The 25,283-nt window shown below is 44.3% G+C and overlaps 1 protein-coding gene across 1 annotated transcript in view; it reads left to right on the forward strand.

The window, feature by feature from the left end:
• The window catches only part of LOC117600584 (uncharacterized), a 34,947-nt gene extending 11,240 nt beyond the window's left edge, over positions 1-23,707 (forward strand). Inside the window, exons 2-4 of the mRNA XM_034316178.2 lie at positions 10,971-11,430; positions 18,604-18,758; positions 22,340-23,707. Coding sequence (XP_034172069.1) covers positions 11,205-11,430; positions 18,604-18,758; positions 22,340-23,053 — 1,095 coding nt within the window. The 5' untranslated portion in view covers positions 10,971-11,204 and the 3' untranslated portion in view covers positions 23,054-23,707. The remainder of the gene's footprint in view (positions 1-10,970; positions 11,431-18,603; positions 18,759-22,339) is intronic.
• Positions 23,708-25,283: the final 1,576 nt, after the last annotated feature.

The raw sequence follows: 25,283 nt of genomic DNA on the forward strand, positions 1-25,283 counted from the left end.
TGGGGTTCTTCGACGCCCCCTTAGGGATTTCTATCTCTCTATGTAGTTAATCACTGGCAAACGACTCGTTTATTGGTTCCAAGTTACCTAATACTCTCCAGTTCCAACCCCTGCCGTTAATAGAATACCGAGATTTTATCTAGAAATAGGACCGCGAAGATATCCGCGGATATATCTACTTCTTGAACCCTCATGCGAGTAATTGATTCTCTTTATCCGGATTCACGGACAAAGCTCGGAGAATTTTTCGATTTTATGATCCTTTTGCAGTTTAATTAATAAACCTTTAATACCAACCTTTCTGATATTTTTTCATTAGAATGTAAACAATTCAGGGTACAGAGGATTGATTGATGCGCTTTATTTTTCGATGATATACGAGATATCTGGTTGTCGCAACAAGTGCACGAAGGATTAATATACGAGCGAGAAAAGATCCACGCGTCCGGTTCTCACGAAGTAAAGGTCGAACTGGACAATGAACCTGAGGGCGTACGATTTATAGTCCTGCTAGAACGATGAATGGAAACCGAATGGATGCCCACCCTCTTTACTACGTCACAAGTTTTACCCCCAGAAACGGCGTCGAATTAATTTATATTTCCTGCTTAAGGTGGCGAGTCACCCCTCGATCAGGTGTCTCTCGGCTCGTTCCTCGCAGGAATCCATTTAAACAAGCGTAAAGTTATTCAGATTATCGAGTCGAACCTATGTCATTCCACTTCTCGTCCACTCTTATCTACCATCGTTCGCGGTCTGAGCTTTCATTCATAGGAATCTTAATCGGTCCGAGGAATTTCAATCTAAAAACGAACTGTTTTCATCTTCTTTCAACTCTCCGAGGAACGGTGTTCCTCTGAGAACGTTTCAATTAAAGCGCTACAAGTGGTATCTGCAATAATTTTCTTTAACGAAATCGTGCCAGACTTTTCGTGCTTCCGAATCGAACCCTTGATGTTACAATAGCCTGATCCTCATAAATCTTCGCAACGAAGGCATCAAACGTTTCACAAAATGGTTTCAGTACATTTTCGTCGAATTTCCGATGTGTCCTATTAACAAAGCCATTGTCTCGTTGGAGGCTTAACGGTTCGCAAGTAGGGACAACAGCACAATCGAGTTCGATTTGACGAAGGATCGCGTTGGATATGTGTCAAGGTTCTGTCTTGGTTTTGTCCAGCGAACGAGTTTCCGCGAAAATGTCATCGGTATAGGGGATTTTCGGTACTCATAAATTAACTGGCGTCGCGAAAGCATGTGCAGCAACCAGGCCGGACGTAACAACAGAGAATGCCAATTACCGCAAGTCATTGACGTTCTAATGGGGTTCTCCTGGTGGTAGAGAGGAAGGATTAACCGTTTGTCGAATACCGTCGATTTCGATCCTCCTATTGGTTTGAAAGCTACGTACCAACCACCCCTCTATTCATAGGGCGGTGTAGCAAGGATCGTAGAGAGATTACGCTCGGGTTTTTCGGATTACTCGCTCGATATCTCCAGTTTCCACGCTTCCCTGCTTTCGCAAATTTCTCATACCTTTGTTTTCCAAACCGAACGCTCGATAATAATTTACGATTCTTATTGTAAATAATTATTTACAACAGTTAGCGAGAAATTCGCAAACTCCCTCGAATATTTGATTCTTCATTTGAGATCTAGGCCTAGATCTCTGTTCGATGTTAATATTTTTTTGAACGATCTCTAGGGGGAGAGAATGAAATCTCGCGGTGAATAACAGGATTTTCCACGTTAATGACCTATCGTTTCTAAACGGATCAGATGAACATCTGTGAGACGTCTAACGCATCGAAGGAACTACGAGGGTTAAGGCTCGTATTGCTTCCCGATTATCCTGATTAAAGCTTAAGGGTGTAGTCTAGGTGGCCAATTCTAAAGTCACTTTGGTGAATTAAAACAATGGGGATAAACGAATTCGCAATACTCGTATCTTCCACGTACGCCTATTCACTATTTAACTAATGGAATAACGAGAACTAATATTCTTTAGAAACGTTCGTAAAAATCGTGCGTTTCGGTTTACACAAAACGGAAGTGATCGAAACGTACGTTTAACTTCCTTTATCCGCGGAGTCTGTGATTTTCTCGAAAAGGGTCGAGATCGAAATTTACCGTGAGATCGCCCAGCGGGTGATCCGACGCGATGTTCCTCGCACCTACGTATCTGGGAGCACCTGTGTTCACAGAGAAAGAAAGCTCGAGACGGTGGGTCACGAAGGCCCCGGAAAAGGAAATTCGCCTGGCCGACTGGCAACGTTACACGGCCGCGTATACGCAGAGGCGCAAGGCGAACAACAAACATCAAAATGGAGAAGACGAAAGGCCAGGACACGGTCGCGTTTTCAACGCTAGCATAGATGCAACAATAGAGACTTCGATCCTCGGATCGAGGCGGGCACAATGCCTCGCTGACGTGTTTATATAGCTGCAGAGAAGAGCGAGAGGCATAGGCGAAGATACACGTATACACGGGGGGACCGTGTAATTTAGTTATAGATCAGTTTGTTACAATTTGGCGTTTCGTTTGTACCGCTCCCTGTAAACTCTGTTTACCCAGGCCCCGATGATCGACGAGTAAACGCAGTTTGTTTAGGAACTTTGACCCCGTCGGTCCCCTTTCTGACACGGCTCGTCCTTTTTCATTCTGACCCGGACCTTCCTCCTATTATTTCTTTTTTTTTATTGTAAGCCTATGTTTCTTACGCATAAACTGTCCGTCGGTTGTTCCTTGCGTAATTTTCATTGATACGAAAATAGTAACGAATAGTTCGCTTCGGATAAATTAACGCGTTCGCTACCAGGATCTGAGAAGGAAATCTTTCAGCACAGCTCGAGTTGTTTTTTGTTAGAATATGTCCTTAATTGACATAGGTCTTTTTAGATTTTAACATGTATTAGATGTACAAATTAATTCGGTGCCTTTAGTATTACGCCTTCTTAATTAATATTTTTAATTTGAATATTTTCCCGCGGTTTTGAATATTTGAAAAGTGACAAGACAATATAATAACAATAACGATTATTTCAATAATTGGAATTACTATGGCTTTTTAAAAATAAATCTTTAATTAAAATAAAGAGAAGGCACCGAATTAATTTGTACACCTAATAATTATCTCTAGATCAAGGACATCCTACATCTATTTTATTGTTTTTAGCTCTACAATACTATTCATTTCTAAATTTGTTGCAATACGTTTTTATAAACTGATAAAGAACACGCACCGTACATCTGCGGCGGCGGGTTAAGATACAAGAATCGAGACGCATACAGTGGGTCACAAAATTATTCGCTCACCTTTTAAAACAGAATACCTAATTTGAAACTGGATCAAATGACTTGAGGTTTCTCGAGAAGCTATACAAATAAATTTACTAAGATATCTGCTTTTGTCGTTTTAAAAAACTACAATTTGTCGAAATCGGGAAAGAGATAGTAAAAGGCAATTTTTTAACCTTTTTACGTAAGCGTACAATGAAAATTTCATCGAGATCGGTTAATGCTCTTAAAAGTTACAAGTAATTAAAATTTCTGAAAATCGCCACTTTTCATCTAACAATAAGAACATGAAAAGTCGCGATTTTCGGAAATTTTAATTACTTATTGGAGCGAAACTCCGCCATTAAACCACTGATCGAGATTTTTATGACTGTTTAACTGAAAATCTAGATTATCAACTTTGACCATTTTTTGCAAGCCGATCACAGTGGTCACTGTGAGTGTTTATATAGAATAAAATCAGAGATCGGTGGTATCCTCGAGGAATGGTCACAGAAACCGATACTTATATTAAGTCTATGAGAGAAATCGGAATTACGCTATAAACTAAAAAAGATAGAAACTTGCCTTTTTATTTCTTTCCCGATTTCGACAAATTGTAATTTTTTAAAACGACAAAAGCAGATATCTATAGCTTCTCGAGAAACTTCAAGTGATTCGTGTTTTAAACGGTGTGCGAATACTTTTGCGGCCCACTGTGTATTCGACGGTGGTAGCGAACCTGTTAATTAATTAACAGAGATTCTAATTCGACTCTAGTGTTCCACGATCGATGGATCATTCTTAGGATCCTTGAAACGGCGTATCTGGGAACGAAGTTCGCATAATAGCGAGCAAAGGCTGCAGGTTAAGGATCCTGAAAGGAGCGCGGCTATTCAAAGGGAGCAACGATACTCGAAGGATCGTCAGCGAGAAGCTTTAACCCTTATTGGAAGAAGATGCGTTTGTTCAGCTAGAGGTAGCTGGTCGGACAATATTTTACTCTTGTATTTGGAAGCAAATAGGTGTGTACATGGTAGGTCGCGTTAATCCGAACGAGATCTCGAGGAGATCTTTGCTTTTGCCAATTAGCCTGTAGTAGCTCGAGCAGAGAGGAAGAAGAGAGGCAGATAGGACGGTAGGGAACCGTAACGTAGCACGATGGACAAACGTGAAAGAGAAGGAAGGATGGAAAGCGATGAAGGATGAAAGAAAGCGGAGGCAAGGCTGTTCTTGGTGACTGCACGCCAGGAGAGAGGAGAACCCAGTTTAACGCGGGCTTTAACCAATTCAATTCATAGGCTCGGGTTAAGCCAGGATTTGTGGCTTAGCACTGATGGTGTTTGCTACCACCACGAGAGATTTAACTGTTTCTGCGGCAGACCGTCCTCGGACCGCTGCGCTGCCCAGGTAGATCTATGTGTTATACGTACGCGAACTCGGACACGAAACCATCGGTTTTCCACTGACAAACGTAACGAACTGCAACCTGTTTCCTTTGGTTAATCGTCGCTCGAGAATTAAGACTATCTTTTGGCATGAACACGCCGCCGGAAACCTCCCTCGGGCTACCATCGGGCGAGAACACGAATCCTCTTGTCGCGCCTTCTTAAGCCGATCGAATATTAAATAATTTCTATATAATAATGAAACTCGTTAAGCGAAGATGCCGGAAATCGATACGCGCATCGTTTTAAAAATGTACGCGACCCGTTACATAACGATCCCAGTCTATGGTTTTTATCAAGTTTCGTAAGTTTCGAAAAGAAGGAAAGTTGCGGTGAAAGTTTAATGTACAAAAGGAAAAGCGGGGTACTCTGACGAGTACAAACTGAGGAAGTGGACTGAAAAATGCATTTGTCAAGGGTTGATCGGAAGGCTAGTCTCAAAGGTTCGCGGTTCGATCGCAATGGCGGAACGTATCGAGGAGAAAAATATTCGTGCCATGCCGTCGCGATGGGACCTCGTCGAGGAGGCAGACGCGGTTAAATGCGGAGCTTGGTAGAAGCAAAGCAAAGCGAGGAGAAAAGAAGAGAAGAGAAGAGAAGCGATGGTTGGAACGGACGGCGTGGGGTGGGGCGCGGTACGATGTGCCGTGGCACGCCAGTAAATATGTGCTGCCACGGCACACATATGTATCCGCACATAGCAGCCCAGTTGGGCCTCTAATGATGATCTACGGTTAGCTACCGCGCACAGCTTCTATAAACCTCCTAATTTCTCCTCTATAAATTCGTCGAGGAAGGCCTGGACCCCTTCCTTCTCTTCTACCGCGTGGCTTTCTCGTGGTTTTTACCCTCCCCGTGTTCGGTTCCGACGAGACCGATCGTTCCCATCTCTCTTTCCCACAAGCCTCCTCCTCTCGTAAATACGCGACTGTATTTAACGTCCTACCGGGCCCTGCCATGCCGTCTCCTCTGCGTTACCTTCTATCCGCGAACCGTCTATGCAGCAGCGCGGATCATTTATTATTTACCGTCCTCCCGAAGACACCCAGCGAAAAGGAAAAGATCCTTGGGGTCCAACAAAAGCGTGAAGAATCGTGGTCTCAGAAACCATGACCTTACTGTTGCCTTTATTTCTCATCGAAACTCATTGTCACTTTCGACGATTGACGAAAGGATATCCGCGTTGGAATTTAAAGCGCGAATATATAGCCGAGGATATTCGGAAACGATCGGAAGAAATCCACGTGTTTGTAAACCGGTTGCACGAACGCTATCGGAATTCGAGTGAAAGTAATGAAGTGGATGAAGCGTCGGACACGATTGTGAACAACCGAGTCTAGATGCAAGGTGCTTCCGATAGAACTATAAAAGCTGATCGAGCGTTAATGAATATCTTCATCCGGCGAATGACGTTCTTCGGCTAATAACGATTTTATTGGTCGTCAATTTTACTCCTACCGTTCTTCCTGTGAATGAATTCAACGACGCTCTATGTCGAACGTACAAATATTCTAATATTAACCATGAGTCAGATGATGAATTTCGAATGATGTTCATCGTCTCGAAGTTTATCAAGTTTCGCACGGTGCGAAAGATAAGAAAGAAAAAAAAGCGCGCAGCGAGTAAAAAAGGTAATTTCGGTGGCAAGGTGGTAGTCCAGGTTGTTTTCGAATCTAGTCGCGACAATTCTGTAAAGAATTATTAGGGGCGCGGGGTGTTAAAGGATCAAATAGAGGCCCGCAGTACCTAAGAAATTAGTTTTCTTACCGTAATCATCGTGGCTGTAAAGGTTTTGGAACGAGGTAAAGTCGATTGCGAGGAAAACGCTGGCTACCGTAATATAACTTTTTATTGCCACCGTCGGACAGGCTGATTTTTCAGCAAGAAAACCAATACATAATAAAGTTCCTTGGAGACCGTATTTCTACCGTAACGAGTCTTTTCACGTTCAAAGAGAAAGGAAGGAAGAAAGAAAGAATAGAATACGAGGCTGACGCGCAAGCGCTTTACGTCAACGGTGACTCGATTACGCGACGTGACTCGGGACAGGCATCATCTAGAAACTGAAATTTCGATACGAGACCGTCGACAAAGTACGAGCCCTTCTGGTCCAGGAGGGCTCGAAGGGCGAATAGGGAAGCTGGAGGAGGGAAAACATCAGGGCGGAGCCTGAACACAGGAGGAGGAATAAAACGCGCAAACTCGATACACGCCTCTCTTCTTCTGCTTTGCTCGAAAGAGCAAACTACCCCATCCGGTTTTCCTCTTTTCACCTTTATATAGATTTTTTACCTAGTCGACCCTTCCCCACGTTTCGCCAGGCTTGCGCAAACTTGCTACGCAATCTATCTCTCTCTCTTTAGTCGTCTACGCTTATTTATTTTTCTCGACGCGATCAACCTTACGGATCGATTGTAATCGAACATTTAGGAAAGTGTTTTTATCGATACTAACCAAGTACGTGTACGAGATCGGATCAAGTTTAATATTCACATTTACGAATGTGATGATAAGTCAATTCTAATAATTAAAAGCTGTTCTATCAAATTCGAACCTCCTTACGATATACTGGCATCTTATCGCTACGGACGTGGAGACATCTTACGGATGTTTCAGTTATTATTTTCACCCATTATATCCTATTGTTCTAAAAAAATTATGTATACGTATCATTTGTGGCTACTGATCAATAATACGATACGGTAGTTAATCGCTTCTGAAAAATTGTGCTTTCTTACCATGCACTGTCGAACGATGGCGTTACGTCGTTTGAAGATCAAGAGGCCGGGTCGATGACTATTCTTCCAGTAATCCAATATGATGTACATATCCAATATCCGGGTATATTTCAATTGCACACACACAGAAAATCACAACACAACATTATTGCGAATTTATTAACAGATATATACGGAAAACTTCGGAGCGCGGAGGACGTTGACACTAACGGGCGGCCATCTTGGATTTTTCGCAACTTCGTTACTTCGAAAATCACGCGTCCCACCTACCACCCCTTCATCTCACAATGGACTGAACCCAATTCGGTTCGCTGCTCCTGTTTACACAATTATCGTATTTCGTCGTATTTTATCGTTAACGACGCGTTTCAGGATCCGTTGTTCGCGTAAGAAATACAAAATTGACGCGTTGATAAAAAGATATTCACATGCAATCGGTTCATAATACGTAATCGGACGATCGCGAGGAGTGGGTGGACGCGCCCATTATGTTCCGATAGATTTTTGCTTCTAATCAATATATATCGATGAATTCATGAAAATTATACCTATCACTGTATTCGCTGATCTTTGACGTTCTTTCAGATGGTAATGGGTGTATCGAAATCGTAATAATTCCAGTAAAAATAGTAAAACTCACGGAACCGAACATTTGCTGTGTAAACTAAATGCGCGGCGAGCAATGACTAACGGTTTGGCGCCAATATGTCACGTTTTTTGAATTGTTACTTGGAAAAACGATAGTCTTTTTTGCAACAATTTGAAAACTACTAAAGCATAATTAATTATACGCATACATGATAAAACTATTTTTCCTATAGTATAATTTTTTACTAATTTATTGTTCTATTAGAAGCAGTAATTTACTTGTTAAAAAATATTTTGAACGTTCACTGAATTAGTCCACTGCGCATCATATGTCGCGCATATACGAAACAAATGAAGCAACTACGCGCATCAAGTATATTTGCTCGAAAGAAGTTATTTATGAGGAAGTAATTGCCGTTCACCGTTTCATCATTAATTTTACCGTAAATTACGCGCGTATTAATCGTGACAAATTTATGAACAACTGATTTTCATGGAAAGGAAGCTTTTAAGAAGGTTCGAACGCGTGTCAGAGATGCTGACAGGTCACAGATCCTCAGGTATACAAGGTATTAGCTATGTGAATTCTCGAAGACCGGTCACCGACACCCTGTAATGTTTACCGTGGTTAGTTAATACCCGGAAGGGCGTTAACAGACAATGCTCCGTTGAATAGCCAGCCGTTTAGGGTTTTTCCAAAGAGAGGTACTTCTGGGACACTGACCGCAGTCTCCCGCAAATCGCAATACTTTTGTGTTGTCCAAGCTTTAAAGAACAATAGGCAGAAAAGAAAGGGTCTATGTAAAGTGTTATTAATTCCTTGATTAGGACATGCCTGTAGCACAGGTAGAAAACAATAGGGTCTACGTGATCGCTAGCGTTTTCTTAGACAATACATTGAAAAATTATTTTTCAAAATCTACACTACAGGGTTTTTACGTTTAAAAACCGGCTTAGTACTTTTGTTGTAAATGCAATATTTTTATGCCATTAAATTCCGTCAGACTATTTAGCTGTAGAAAGAACCTAACGTACACGCATACCTCAATCATCCGCAGAATTATCGCGCGATATTTTCTGTATTGCGATGGTTCAGGTATGCAGAAGTAACCATAACATGTGCATCGAGACACGTGTGATGCCCATGCAACTCGTTGCACGAGAGTTCACTATCTCTCACTCAATTTGAGCCTCATCCGGCGTAAGCGGATCGACCAGGCTGGCCTTTTAACGTCGGGATAGTCTCGCCTCTCCAGGCTGTAGAGCATAGACGCCTATAACAAACATTATCCGCCATAATGCCCCCGTGTAAACATACCTACCAACGTGCATCGTCTCCTCTCCTCTCCTCTCCTCTCTCCTCTCATCGTGCCATCTTTTTTCCGAACACGTCGCATCTTTGTCCGTTCGTGGTCCGCCGACCGGATAAAAACTTGGATGGTTTGTTTAGCCGTTTAGCGTCTAGCGGGAAGTTAAGTTTTTCGGATAAGCCTCCTTTTTAGCATGGTTACCACTTCCCGTTTTTTCCTTCCGGTTTAGCACGCGCCACTACCCTCTTGTTGATTCGCGTCTCAACTTTATACAATTTACTCTGCTGTTAATCTATTTCGAACTTCCAGACAATGTTAACACCTCCCTATCGTATTGTAATCTAATGGGTACTAGAAATTGCAATACCCTCCCACTCATAAGTGACACAATAGCCAAGGTGTTCATTCGTTTTAGATAATAATAAATGCTATTAAAGAGTTTATTAAGATATTCAAATTAGAGATTCCTCATGGATTGATAAAAAAATTTAGCATTGACAAGTTTTTCGAATCTTCATTGGTCGAACGTTGTTCAGTCGTGAAAAGGGTCACCCACGGGTGGCCATTCATACGACTACCCCCCACTTCTAACAGACCCACTGTGAAATCCCCACCCCCGTTTTGGGGAAGGGACCGAGGTAGGGCCTGGAAAACTATTTAGGGATGCCACGGTGGGGGTAGGTCACAGTTTGACCGAATCCCTGCACGAAGCATGAGGTACAGGGTACCACCGGGATCTTTGTTGTAACGTGCGTTAGTACGGCATTAGAGACGGAACGTGCACGCCGGTAGTGCGCTGAAAAGGAAAAAAAATTTTTTTTCTCTCTCGACTATTTCGGAGTGCGATTTGCTTTGATTGCAAGCAGTACCAAAGACCGAAGGAATATATCTGTGATCGAGTGCTGTGATATACACGTGAAAATGAGACACTTATAGTTTGCAATTTGGATTTATACGAGTGAATGTCTGAGCATTTTGGATATTCTCCCTCATCGTGCAATTTGGTGAGTGACTAGAGTAACAACCTATCTTTTGAAAAATGCAAATCATCTCGCGAAAACATAGTTTTTCAGATTGAAAATCATGTGAAAAAGAAAAATGTGGATATACGCGTGTTTATCCCGTAGATAATCGTCATTCGCAACAATACAGGCGGTTTCTTTCGTGTTGACATCCATTGTGACAAGATTTTTCGGTCACAAAAAAAATGCTAATTTCTCCGTTGTACCTAAAGCGTGTCAACGAGAAGCGTTACCTTTCGTGTCTCACGTTCACGCGCCTTGTACAATGTATCTTGGAACACGAAAGAAAAGTCTAAGCGAATGTTTCCATTGTTGAGAAAAAGTTGGAAAGAGAGAAAATTCTGTCCGTAGGAAATTCGAAGGGTCGGTTTGCGGCAATAAAGAGGGATGAGGGGGGGTAATTACCCCTTTCGGTCGTTCGTCGCTATAACCAATGGTCACTGCAGACATCCAAGCTTACGTTCATTTTAAAAATGGCCGATGTTGATTTTACGCGTAGTCCTAAGTTGTCGATCATTAAACGCCACGTCATAATTGACCTTAAAGTAAAGTAATCAAGCGTAACGGGGTTACGATAATGGTTACAGGTGCCGGAGTACAAAGGGTACGATCATAGAGGAGAAGGCAACGCGACAGTGTCGTCGGCGGAGCAGGCGTCAAAAGTGTCGGAGGTCAACAGGAAGCTATTCTCGCAATCGAGCGAGAACAATCATCGGGAGGAGAACAGCTGGTGGGCGGCGGAGGCGGGCGTAGGTCAAGAGATAAGGGAGCGTGATAAGGGTGCAGCGGTGGCGGGTGAGCTGGCTTGCCTCGCGGATTACATGGCGGGGTACTTGAAGGCGGCGGGCGCCACTTGCGCCCCGACCGGAAGTCCTCAGTACCATCCCCACAGTCATCCGGCGATGGGTGTTGGTACTCACCCCCATCCACATTCTCACCCGCACCCGGGGGCACCTCACCCTGGGCTACCATCACCCTTCGCCCTCGCTACTCACGGTCATCCGCATCCCCATCCACTGGAGCACGGACTCGCGGCTTTTCCGCAAGGTTAGTCTAAAAACCATTAGTACAACTGTTTTTTTTTTTCTTTCACATTTTACCCCTTCCACCGAGTACAGCATAGACTGGATGTCTTTTTTCTGTATGATAAAACATGCGTCTATTAATTTTCTTTTATAATGCTAATAATTAGTCACGAAGTAACGTTTCGATTCTCGATGCGATCCGTTATCAAGCTTGTAAATTATCCTTTTCTTGTCGTATAAATCATTTAAGGCTTACGATGGATAAGGTTGCAAAGGGTAGCGACAGTTTCATGTAAGTGGAAGTGTTGAGGAGAAATCGTGAGGTGGCGGTAGCTGTCGCTAGAGGATCTTTGTTAAAAATTTATTGTTCCTCGTTGTTATACTTTAATCTGATTAACGAATAAATATAAGATCAATAATTTATATTTAATAACAGCACATAATAAAGTGGAGTGAAAACGTTTATCACTGATTCGACTGTTTAATGAGAACATACATATTTCACATGGATTAAGCAAAACGAACGTAAGCGTTTAAGTTCTCTTTGAATTGTTTCTTCTTCAAGTTTCTATAGATGTTTAAAGGAAAATATTCTATCAATCACGAGTGAAAGCTTGATAGGATTAAATGGTGATTCGATTGATTTATTTGAAAGTCGTTAATACAAACGTGTAAGCTTTCGATCTAATTGTTTAGGGATGATGCACGTCTCTTATATTTCATGAATTACTACACGATACGTTATCTCTGTTGTTAAAGTATTTGCCTTGTCCGCCATACTAGCTCTTATTGATTGTCATGCAAATCGATGCATCGACTGAAGCCATACCAAGTCGAAGCAAACCCGGGGCTTCTTAACTATAGTCAGCCTGTATCATTCTCTGGCAGGCGTTCCAGTGCATTTCTCCTTCTCGATGTTACCTTCGAAGTATTCGCAGAATTTTTTTTCCACTTCAAAATTCCTCGTACATAACGAAACTATTTAGAATATCACAAAACTTTTTTTTAGCATCTAAAAATATATTGTTTTTGTAATAATACAAGGTGTGTCCTTAAAAATTTGAGCATCTGATTAGTCGATGCAATATCCGGTAATATGAATTATAAATAGCATTACTACATTCTTTGCATAGCTTTGCATATTTATTACTAAATATCTGTTTTCGCAAAACAACAAAATATGTTCATTATCCTTGAGACGCTGAAACATCTGCGAATTTAAAAACTTGCAGCAAAAAAATAAAACCAATGTTAGCTGTAGCAGCTGGTGTATCGGTTCAAAACAAATTAAATTCATAGGAAATTACTCGGAATTACTGTGGTAATTGACCGTATAACTTTTCAAGCGCTCAGACTTCAGTATACGCAAAGGGAGAGAATGGAAGTTAGAAGATAGAGAGAAGCATCGATTGGAAGGAGTAGAAATATTTTGTTATTTTCTTCTTCTTTCACGCTTTCGTGCACACGTTCGTGCACACGTCAAAATCATACGTGTCGAAGCGTGGTACGCGTATCTTTCCTTTCTTCGTCGTTTTCGCGGTTTGAAAAGGTCCGGGAGAAAGAGTAGGAAGAAAAAGGTGAAAGAGCGTAGAGAGAGAGAGTGGAGTAGTTGCAAGAGGGTGTAGGAGGAAGGGGCTGGAATGCCCCAGCGAAGAAGAGTAGAGAGAACCATGAGAGTAAGCCGCTTATCAGGGTGGCAGCAGGCAGTATAGGTCCAACCAACGCAGATAGGTGGGTTTCCATGGAAACACGGATCTGTCCGTTGGGTCCCTACGTACCCACGTCCAGCCGTCTATCCGTTGTAGGCGTATCCGCTACACGAAAAGCCGTGGAACGAGAGAGGAACGAATCGAGTGTTTCTCTGCCTCCAGCAAGAGGCAGCCCCGGAGGATGGAAGAGTCCTGGATACGAAACGCAACTCGCGAGACAGCGAGGAAAGATCAAGCCGGTGAACGGGGATCTTGCTTTTATCGTTCGTTTACCGAGTAAACGCGATGCTCTCCTAGCCTCGTTCGTTGAATTTCAATTATTTCTACTTTTATCCAAGTCCACCGGACGCTTTTATTCCTGTGAATATACGATGTTTTTAACATCGACGAAAGCTGACGTATCGCGTCGCGTGCGAGTAAAGAGATAGTCCGTGTCGACAGTCGCGAGTGATTCGTCCCGTCGTACGTCAGTATTTATTTTATTACACAACCGTGGGGACGGGCTTGGCGGTGGCAAGAGAAAAAAACAGAAAGGTCGTAGGTTTGGACGAAGGGTGCGAGAAAATAGAGGAAGGGGTGCGGAATACGTTGTCGTTAACGCGACCGAGGTTTCTCCCCGATGTTCAGGGACACTGGCAGCAGCCAGCGGGTAGGTATATACGTGGGAATCGCGTCACATGCCTCTCCCTTTTACTCGTTCGACGACTACTATTTGTTGTCACAGAGAAATTGCCCGTCCACTTAACTTCCTCCGCCTCCCGGTGGGATCGCGATGCGTAAACAGACATCCACGCCTCTGATTTTTATTTCATATCGGGGCACAGTCGAAGGGTAACACAGTAATTACCGGGACAACTGTTTCTTCTCGATTATGCTCCTATTTCCATTCAGCGCATTTACTGCCATGTTAATAACCGTACTCTGGTGTTGATAATTAAGAACCGAACGCAAAAAAGTATTACACTAGCTGATGGGAAAGATAATTGGAATCGGCTCTTAATTAGCGGACCGGTAACCGGCGCCATAAATTTAATCAAAAAATAACGAAAGAAAGAAAATTCTGACTAAAATGAGGGAGGCTAATAATTTGAAATTATTGAACTTATTAGTCGAGTAATTCGATACTTTTCAATAGTTCTTTAAGGTAAAATTTCAGCAAGAAAATTGATTTTAAACATTTATAGTCGGATAAAGGCGGCGGGGTCGTTTGTCAGAAGGGAAGTTGTCGGTTCGATAGAATTCCAATCACTCAATTAGGCGTCAGGTTAAGGGTGGCACGTGCTACCGCACGTGTGCTCATCGTCGTTACCAAGTGGCCACAAAATATCGGGCCAAACAAGCACGCGCGAAAGCACCAGGGAGAAATCTTAGTCGAAATCGCAATAGGAACGACTCGGACCGATCGACGTGCGACGCGTGTCACGAGTAAATTGAGTAGGTGGGCTGTGTCCTCGAAAGAGGGATCCAAATACAGGTCCGCTCCCTAATTGCAGGATAAACACTCGACTCTGAGTGAAATATCACGTAAGATATCGATACTTTAACCTCTTTCCTGCCGTTCGCTCTCATTTTCTCGAATTTGTTTCCATCCGCTGTGAGAAACGATTAATTTCTTTTTCATCGACACTACCTTGAATCGAGGAACAACCTTTGAAAAAGGTTGCGCGTTTGATTTCTGATCCTTGTATCCTATTTGTGATACAATTTGCAGCTTTTAGAGGTAGTAGCTATGTTACACAAGGTGGGTGGATCAGGGGCCATCGAAGAGGAAGCGAAGGAAAAAGGCGTCGGTTAGAGGACGGTAACACGAAGCTTATCCGATTATTGTCCCCGGATGTGTGTATTGGTATTTCGTTACTTACTTATGTTCCTCTTTGCTAGATTACCAGGCAAGAACGGATAGATTCGAAGGCCATACGAGTTTCTCTCGGCTCGTTCCGTGTCACAAATTCGTATAGTTTTTACCGATGCACCTGCTTCCCTCTCAAATTCACAGTTTCTTAGTTTAGTCAATTGTCTGAAAAAGAAATCTCGAAATATTCAGGATTCTTTAAAAAGGTATTCACTGGGTTATATTAGGGATTAAACGAGTTATATAAACTAGGTGCGTGAGTCTATCGATCTCACCTTGACCGGATAAGGATTCGAAAAATAATTTATCGAGTCGTTTCGAGCGGCACTTGCAACAGCCACAAAAATGCATTGGTTAGAAGCATTCTTGTCGTCGATTGGCAATGTACTCGCGGTTTTATGCAGCGATTTCATCGGAGGTCAAGCTGTAAACGCAAAGTCGACCGAAATGTTTTCGTAGCTGATGGCCTTTTAGAATTCCCTGTCCCATCGACAGCGGCACGTGCTATCATCCCACGGTTCCCCATGAATAATCCGTCCCTCCGCCTACGTTCTTCGCCGTCTACCAGCCTGTTCGCGTTTTAGCTTTTAATTAATTTTCGATTTTCTTCGCGAATATCGTCATCCTTGATCTTTGTCGCTGGCAGCTCGACTACCGTCGGCCTCTTGTATTCTATGAATACAGAAGTAACCCGAGTTTTCTCTTGCAAAACCCCGATTATTCTTCGACTTCACGGTATTACTATGGAAAAAGTAATTTATGATTCAATCTATGCGACTCGAGCGTTTCGATGAATGGTGAGAATTAATTTATCGCGTAATTACGACTGCTTTTTATATACCGACTCGCACGGTAATTGCTATTAATTTGTATCTTCTAATTCGACGAGCTACTCGAATTAAAATTCCTTCGCGTTATCTCTGTTATTTATTATTCGAGACTGCAACAAACGTTGCGAGGCGGCTGTACACGTTGCTCAGGCAATATTTCACCGCCAGCACATTTTTAGATCGCTGTGTAGATAAATAAGCACCAGTCGTATAATTCATATTGCAGAAACTCTACGTTAAAGATTTAGTATGACGATTGATTAACCCTTACGATCCAATACTTTCCACAACCAACAGAAATTTTGTTTACACTTTTTCCAGTTTTGTACTAACAATAAGATTGCATCTCAATCAATTAATCCCTTCTATTATCTTCCCTTAAAGGCGCCACTTGGACGAGAACTCGATCGAAAGAAATAACCCAGTGTGAAATTTCGTTAGCAGTCCATTGACTTTCAGAGATTCCATTCCAGTCGGTAGGTCGAAACACGAAAGCCTGCTCGCGGAAGGGAGATAGGGAAGAATCCAATAAACAGAAAACGAATTTGCTATTAGGGTCGCGTCTGATCTCGTTGCGGGCCAATGAGGCAAAGCAACCCTTATATCAACCCCCGGTTTCGTCTCGCGCTGACGATAATAAATCGAATCATACTTCAGGACTCAGCGGGTGTTTGCCGTCCCATTAGGGGTTGCTTAGCTGTAGCCGCCTTTTTCGTCGAATCGAATTGATCGTTCCCTTTGTTTGAAAACCTTTTATGAAAAGTTTCAAGACTAGAACACTATTTATAAAAATCTGTTGAAATTACTGTTGAAACCCTTATTGGAACCTACAAGCGAAACTTGTCCCGAAACCGTAATCGTTTGAAACGGAATCCTCGATACAACAATCGTGAACAGTTATTTCTAGAACGCAACGGTTCGAAAGGGTGACCGGCGATTCTCGAAAATCTGCTGGTATCGCAGAATTCGAGCAAACGAAGGGCTTTTCCTCGCGCCCACTCGACGCGGACCTGGTGGAAGCAGCCGGAAGACCATAATCGGAATTCCATTGTCTCGTTCGTTGGATAAGGGCCTGGCTTTCACAGGGGCCGATGTATACCCGGCAAAGGCAGTCGTTAACGGTAGCGCCAACGCCCACTCGACAATCAAGCATCCTCTCTCGCATGGATCCTCCTCTCGTGTTCCTCTTTCCTTTCCCTGCTCGCAGCCACCGTACCCACCGCGGAACACTCAAGATACGGATCATAGATTCAATGATCGCGGGCGTGTCGTGGCCGACGGTAGCCGAGCAGCGTGGAATTTTACATTGTGCCAGGCTGCAATCTGCCTGGAGGATCTCTACCTGGGCTATACCACGCCGATAGCCCACTCGACCAGTTCGTTAGCCAACGATCGGACGTATGCATCATCGTCATCGTCGTCATCCTTTGCCTCCGCGTTCTTAGCTTCGAAGGAACCGTTTCAGAAGCCACCACAAGAGATACGACTCGATACGAAGATGGAGGACGATCGTGACCCTCGCGGACCACTCCTCTCTCTCTCTCTCTCTTTCAATTTCAATACGTTTCATCGACGATTGTACTGCTGCTTCTTTTTACCTTCTTTCCAATCAGTTATCTTCATAATTGTCATTTTTAACACTGTTGCATGGACAGAGGGATTTCAAAGAAGGAGAAGTAATATATAAGAATCGTACAATGTCTTCTATGTTCGGTTGCTTTCTCCTCTCCTCGTAAACCACTCTGGTAGCTGTTGCTTTTAATTCCTCTCCCTTCTTCTTCTTTCTTCGCCTTTCTTGCTGCTCCTGTTTGCTCGCTGAACCTACTCACCTACGTCGCTTTCTCTTTTTATATCATATCCTGGGGACTCGATCGACTCGCCGTCTTGGAACAACGGTGAACAAAGGTCGGGATAAACTCCCGAGTTTATCCGCGAGGAAAGTGTCGCGTTCGAGAATTTTTCCTCCCCATAATCGCATGATTCATCGGATCTTAATAAACTCAATTATTAACTTCAAACGCATAACAGTCGTTCGAAACACAAACGTACGATTCGTGTATTTCTTATTTACATCGACCGAATGCGCGACTAAATGCGTTAAGATACTCCTGTTTCATGGATCGCGTAGCAGCGAAACGTTCAGGCTGGTATCCACCATTCCTTTCTCGACTTTACGATCGAGCTTCCAACCGGGAGACACTGGCGAGGCGCAGTTTTCCAGGCTCTTCTTTTTATTGGTCGGAGCGTTGTACGTTGGCGTGTTGGATAGCAGCATCGTTTCCAGAGGCAGCTGGGAACGAACCGCGACTTTGGTCCTCTGGATGGTCGTGTATTCCGGGGTGTACCCCTCCTCACCCTACGCCACTCTTTCTCTCTTCCTCTCGCTCCATCGTTCTGGCTTGTCCCCCGGTTCTCCTACCTCCCCTCCACCCACCCCCTGTGACCCCCCCTCATAAGCGGATTACGTGGGTCCCGAAACGAGCCAAGCGAGGCTCGATGGCACGAGGAAGGTAGAGGAGGGTGTGGGTCATAGTGGGGAACTGTTCAAAATTACGCTATCGCGACCTCGCAACGCTTACACCCCTCTATACCACCCCCTTTTCCATCCTCTGTTCCGATGCCTTACCCTTCTCGAGTCGAACCAGAACTTCGACTCGTCTTCCTCCTTTCGACTGGCACGTTTTCGATGCGTCTTTCTTGCTATAGACCCTCGAGAACATCCTTCGAATGGTTCCGAAATAAAAAGCTTGCGGCTTTGATTTTATTCTTTGTTTTAATTTCGCTTTGCTTATTTCGTGTTTCAGGAATGAATCAGCGCAAACAGCGCCGCGAGAGGACAACGTTTACCAGAGCGCAATTGGACGTTCTCGAGGGACTTTTCACGAAAACGAGGTATCCCGATATCTTTATGCGAGAGGAGGTCGCATTGAAGATTAATCTGCCCGAATCACGAGTTCAGGTAAATGGATTTTCATTTCGAAGCATTCTCGAGGGTCAAAACACGATCCTGCTCTATTTCTCTCCCTCGATACTTTACTCTATTTTCTATCGATATTCCTGAAAACGTAACGCTGCAGCGGCGTCGTTCGACGGTAGCGGAGTAGCGAAAAGGGTGGCTATCGGTGAATGTATCGTCGAAATCAATTTCGCGGATTCGAGAATCTCGTGGTATGTAATATGTAGAGGGAGTCGCAATCTCGGCGGACGACGGTAAGGGAGAAAGAGAGAAAGAGGGAAGAAGGAGAGCAGAGTTTCGTGCTTCGGCAAGCGTGTACGAGATTTAAGGTATTTACACAACTCGGTGTCGCGCTCCGCGTCCCTCCGCTTTCGCCATTGTTCCCCGCTCCTGGCAATACATTGATAGATGCGTCGACGAGCTCGTTGACGCTTTTATTGCGGTCCTCGTAACATCTTTATTTCGTCCCGGGGTGTCCCGAAGTCACGATCGTGACGAGAATTTTCAACTCCGCGAATCCCCTACCAGGATCGTAATCCTCTATCAGGCAGGACGCGTTCTTCGCTCAACGATGGGAACGCGAAATCAGACTTCGTATACGTTCGCATTGATTGCAAGAGCAGTTTCTTATTAACATTTTAACTGGGTTACCTTGGTTAACCCGTAGTCGCCGGAGTAGTCGTTTTATAATAGAGCCTCTCATGGTCATACCAGGTATCCGGTGTTAATCTGCTGAAAATCGTCGAAGCAGTTTGAAAGTTAAAAGGACGGTACAGTAAAACTCCATTAATTTCCATGTCCCTTTTGAACGGTACACTTCTCAGAAGTAGTACCTTGAAAAAACCTGTCAGTTATAACATGCAATAAAGTTATCAGCCCCTCGCCGGCTTTCAACGCGTCCGAAGACAGTGGCTTGAAATTTTCAACGGATAGCGCGTGTCTAAGCGGTATTTAACCTAAACGGACAGAAATAGCGCGAACAAACCGAGACACCTCGTGGTAGATGATGGTCGATCGTTGTCGCCATCGCTGAGAATATAGGACAAAGCGAGGAAATTCCGCCCAACGGAGTTTCCACGCGAAGTTAAGCCTCCCTTCTCGGTGAATGGAGGCGCAACTGCAAAAGGGTACAACACACGTACGTATAGCACACGTGTGCACGTTGCGATGTACATTGTAGAGGCGTACCCACGTGAACGAATAATATGAACCGAGGGGGTGCAGGGGGAGACACGGGGGGATACGTGGATCTAAAAGTTTCCAAGGGAGAAGGAGAGGGCAGAGGTGTGCGTGTGTGTGTGTGTATAGGTAGGTGGAACACAGAAGCACGATGTATAAAGCACAACATATATAGTTGATTTGTTCCTGGATTATAGCCCTTCGTTCTATCTCGCTCGCGAGTTTCTATACGCGAGAGAACGACACAGCTGCGCGCGATGTTTGCTACGTTTCAATGCGCCAGCTCGTTCGTTCGTCGTTTACGATCGAGGAACGCGTCGAAACGTTATTTCTTTGATAGAGAAAAAAATTGGAGAAAGAAAAAATAGGCACGGTGCGGCTCGAGAAAGTCGGCAATATCGACCAAGAAAAGCCATCCAATGTTTTCTTCGCGAACAGGTTTGCAACGCATATTTATTCCACTTGAATTCTTCTCGACGACAAACTCGATTACCCCTAAACGCACGCGTATCTGGATTCATAAACGGCGTATAAATTATCCCAATCGATATCGTCAACGTTTTCGTCGATAAAATTGAAGATATTGTTACGAGACTGAATCGATTCTTATCGATCGTGAAATAAGCGCTGCACGGTTACTTTTGACCCGCGACTGACAATGAGCGTTGTATAAAGTATCGTGTCACCCATATATAGGAATCCATCACTCATATTATTAGGAATTCTTTGACCTACCTAAAATATAATGAAGTATTTTAAAGATAACATACATAAGATTTGTGAAGACAAAAGTGATACTTAATGAAATTTTCAACGGCTTTAGCGTGGCAGTCAAAGCGTTAAACTATGTCTTAGCACTTTGACACCTCGAAACGGCAAACATTCAGTCGGTTTACATCCCGCGTCTCTGTGGACTCGTGTCCTGTATAGAAAGATCTCGCGCGAGATCGTATTAATAGTGCAAATAAGAAAATATATTGATCATAACGAAACGTCAACGCAGCTGCTGCAACCCGTGGCCAATGGGTTGGTTTTCCGCGTCGGACGCCAACCAGATGGTGATGCAATTTACACCTAGCCATCGATACACACGAGTAAAACTCGCTGTGGTCGCCCCCGGGGGTTTCCGGATGGCACCACGGCCCGTTTGGTTGGTTTTTGGGGTAGCTACCACCTCGGCTTGTGTGTTGTTCCTCACGGGGGGTGTCGTTGTGCAAACACTGAACTGTAATGGGCGTTTTCTCTCTCTTTCTCTTCAGGATCGTTCCTCTTTTGCGGTTGACACGTAATATTCGCGTTTCACGCGTTTACGATCTTCACACCCCGTCCTCGAGGGATCTGTTTGCAAAGCGACGATTTGCCAATCGCTTCGAGAGCAAGGAAACTGAGCAAACGTGTAACAGTTGCAAATCGATCGCTAAACTTTGATACCTACGATTCCGGCTCGACTCGGTTTTGTCGTTAATTCTCAGATTTCGTCGCGCGTATATCTACGTGGTAAGCCGTGACTTTTTAATCCGTTCGACGAGATCACGCTTCATCGCATTTCGAAAGAGTTTTACCCGCGTCGAGTGCCCGCGCCGTTCCTCTTTCGTTGTCGATTCGACCGACCAATACGAGATTCATACCGAATGAAAATCCCGTCTATATTCGCTTGGACGATTCGCGCTCTTCGCAACAACTGTTACAATGCCGTCGATAATAACAACAATGAGTACGGGTCTTGCTTTTAAAGGCAGGCATAGATTCATAGGATCGCACCCCTGGCCACATTGTGTGCCGGGATTACAGAGGATCCGCGAGGGGGAGTGAAAGGCCTCGGCCGGGGGATGCTTTTTGTCCTTCTTCTGTCCCTCGTTCGTGAAGGATGAGAGAAAGAGAAAGAATGAGAGAGAGAAAAATGATGGTTCTTCGCTCGTGTTTGTTGTTACGTTCGCGTTACGACACGGACGGCGTTCTTGGTGCGGGTAACCCCATAGATAACCCGCGGGAACAGACGCTACACGAGCGCGCACCACACACGGTTGCAAAGCGGGTCTAGTCGCTACGCTGGGCTCTGTGATTCGCGCATGCGTTAACAACAGATCCCTAGGGACACACCGACACACAGGCAAGAGGCGTGCTCCTATATGAAACCCTCTGAACCATCTCCCCCTCTCTCGGCTTCGTTGTTATTGTTGCGATTTAATGAAATGTTACGGCCGTCCGCCCGCGATTACTTTCCCATTGCACCGATTAACTCCCCATTGGCTGCGTCCCTCCTGACGGGACACCACCTTTTCTTCTCGACGATCCCTCGGGCGATGCTTTTTCCTCGAAACCTTGCTACCTTCCCCCGCCAAAGACTCCTCTCCGCGTTGCTAATTACTTTACTAAAGCTGACCGATCTTTCGTTTGCCGCGCAGGTATGGTTCAAGAACCGTCGAGCAAAGTGCAGACAACAACTGCAACAACAGCAGCAGCAGCAACAGCAACAACAGCAAACCTCGCCGTCGAAAGGGTCGCCGAGATCGAGTCAGGCGCAAAGCAACGGGAACAACGGAAGCAAAATGTCGACCAGCACGTCCGCGACGCCCAGCAGACGTTCATCGCCGGTTTCTCCACCGCGCGGCAAAGAAGCACCGGGCCCCAATTCGCCTCTGCTGTCGACAACGTCAACGTACCCGCGTCTCGGAGTGACGCCGACCGGCGGAAGCGGCGCGAACAGCGCCCTTACAACCCCGTCGCCGCCGTTGACCCCAGGTTCCAGCCAGCTACCGCCGTCCTCTTATCCGCCCCCCATGAACCAGATTCATCACGGCGAGTATGGTTTCGCTTGGAGTTCAGCGTCGCCCGGCTCGGTGAACCCGAGCCAATGTTACGCCGGGCAGACCTACAACGCCTACCAGAACCCGTACACCAACGGCGATTATTATCAGACCCAGATCTCGCACATGCACCACAGCCCCCAAGGGAACTACCATCACCCGCAGTATCATCACAACATGACGCTAACCTCCTCGATGTCACACCTGACCAGCCATCATCTGAATCCAACAGGTACGAACGATATGGCCACATCCCCGTCCGACTCGGACGGCTACATATTGCCCGATCAAAAGTACCAAACGATGGTATAGCGGTCCACCAGGTCCTCCGGGATCTTTCAGCGTGGCCAGGAGAGCACAACCGCGGCCGGATCCTCCGCGGCTTACAACTGGCGTTTGTCCTCCGCGCCATCGTGCCCCGAGATCAGCGGTAGCATCGATTCCGACGATAATTGAGTTGGCATACAAACTCGGACGATTTTCGGATCGGTTCGACGAGAAATTTTTTAGTGAACTGTGCAAGGATTCGAGATTCTCTGAGACGAAACAGCGAATCGTGTGGCGTTCGATTCCGCCATTGATCGTAGACATTGCTCTTTTGCGCGGTAACGATGGATGTAATCGATGGTAACCGATTATTTCTTATGGATAACGTGCAACGCATCGTTCGATGAAATGTTCGCGATTTCAAGTTTCGTACGGTGAACATAGGTGATCAATTCCCGGTGAAACATTCAAATCGAGAACTATTTTATGTCGCAGGATAGGCGGTTCGAGAACGCGTCGTAAATAAAGAGCGTTTAGAGGATTAATAAACAGTTTCTTCTTTGTTCACGGCACGTTGCTCGTTCGTCTTGATCGCCTCCACGCGATGCATTCACGCTCGATCTGAAAACACGTAAATACGAAGGGAAACATTTAGTAAGCATTTTCAATTGAAAAAAAAAAATAAAAATTAAAAAACATTTCGCATTTCACGACTAGTTTCGGGTCATTCGTCGACGAACGATTTGATCCGAGTACTATTATTTAGCGAAAAATTCCTTTCCTTTTGCTTTCTTTTAGAATTGACGCGCGACAATGCTTTCCCGTATTTCTGTTTTCTTTTCACTCTTCCCTTCCATTCGATTCGCAATTATTTCGCGATCACTCCGCGAAAAGGGTCCGGTGATAGGTGACGTCGCGCCGCGATCGATCACGAAACAGTCACCACCGTGACCGACTTCCTGTCTCACAGATATCGCTTCGATCGAACCTAAAAGACAATCGAAAAAGAAAAGAAAAAAGGTGTAGGTATTCGACAAGCGTAGTCGTTCAAACGACCATATATAACCCGTCCAACGAGACGAGTCGGTAAACGCACGCAAATTCGCGTGCCCGATGCAAGGCCGGCACACAATTATTTTCAGTTCTTCAAACGCTTCGTTCAACGTCTATTTATCGTGAGTTGATCCTGCGTCGAGCACGCGAATTTAAATACATTCATTAATTCGTCTAGTCGGACGGACTATAGTATCAACTGCAAGGGTGCATTGTTTCTTTCTTCTTTCTCATATTTTCTTGGTCGTCGGTGGTCAACGAATTTTAGTTTCTGAAAAATGAAGAGACTCGTCGATGATACAAAGCTTGATCGTACAATTTTATCCACGAGAATCCGCGAGTAATTATCCGTTTTACGACGTTTCAATTTAATTTTCCTGAAAGCGGATCGACGAGTACTCATCACTGCCGTCATTAATTTTAGTATTATCGTTACGATCTTTATTCTTACGATTAACACTGTAATTGATAATCATTCATATCAAGTACGGCCAGTAGCCGGACGTTTGTGTAAATAGCGAAAGCAAAACAGTGTGTTTGTACGAATGCGTGAGAACTGAATGATCCACGAGCCGTTTTGGCGAAACCGCGATCAACAACGTGGTGAATTCTTACTGAAAGATTCCGCGGACGAGTTACAACATTCTCGGACGCTCTATACCCCACGAATATTCTTTCTTTCTTCCTTTCTTTCGTGGCGGGGTATCAAGCTTTGCTCGTGTCGCGACTTAATCCGCGGGCAAAATAATAATTTCGGCAGCAGCTTTCGAACGAAACCAGTTTCGCTATCTTAATATGAGTGTTCGGGTAAATCGAATTGCAAAGGAAAGCAGCGTGCCGAAGGACGTCATACGTAATCGTGAGTGTATATTTCGTGTATACAACCCTAATGTATATTATTGTGGATTAGAGAATAAAACTCAAGTTCAAGATATCAGTAACGCAAACGATAGCATATGATCGTGTAAACCGTAATGATTATTGTGCGCACATAGACGTTAAGCTACTTTGTAATAATATGACGCAAAAAATGTACATAATTATCATAACTTGTAAGATACACGATTGGATTCTATCATGTGAGAAGAAGATCTTCCTACGTCAAAAATAAAACATCGCATATTATTAATAAATCAGTTTGTCCATTCATTGTTTCTTTTTTTTTCTTTCGTTTTTAATTCACCGAAATGTAAAATGGGAACAATTATTAATTTTCAGATGG

This window comes from Osmia lignaria, chromosome 16, assembly GCF_051020975.1.
Source record: "Osmia lignaria lignaria isolate PbOS001 chromosome 16, iyOsmLign1, whole genome shotgun sequence".
Classification (NCBI taxonomy): domain Eukaryota; kingdom Metazoa; phylum Arthropoda; class Insecta; order Hymenoptera; family Megachilidae; genus Osmia; species Osmia lignaria.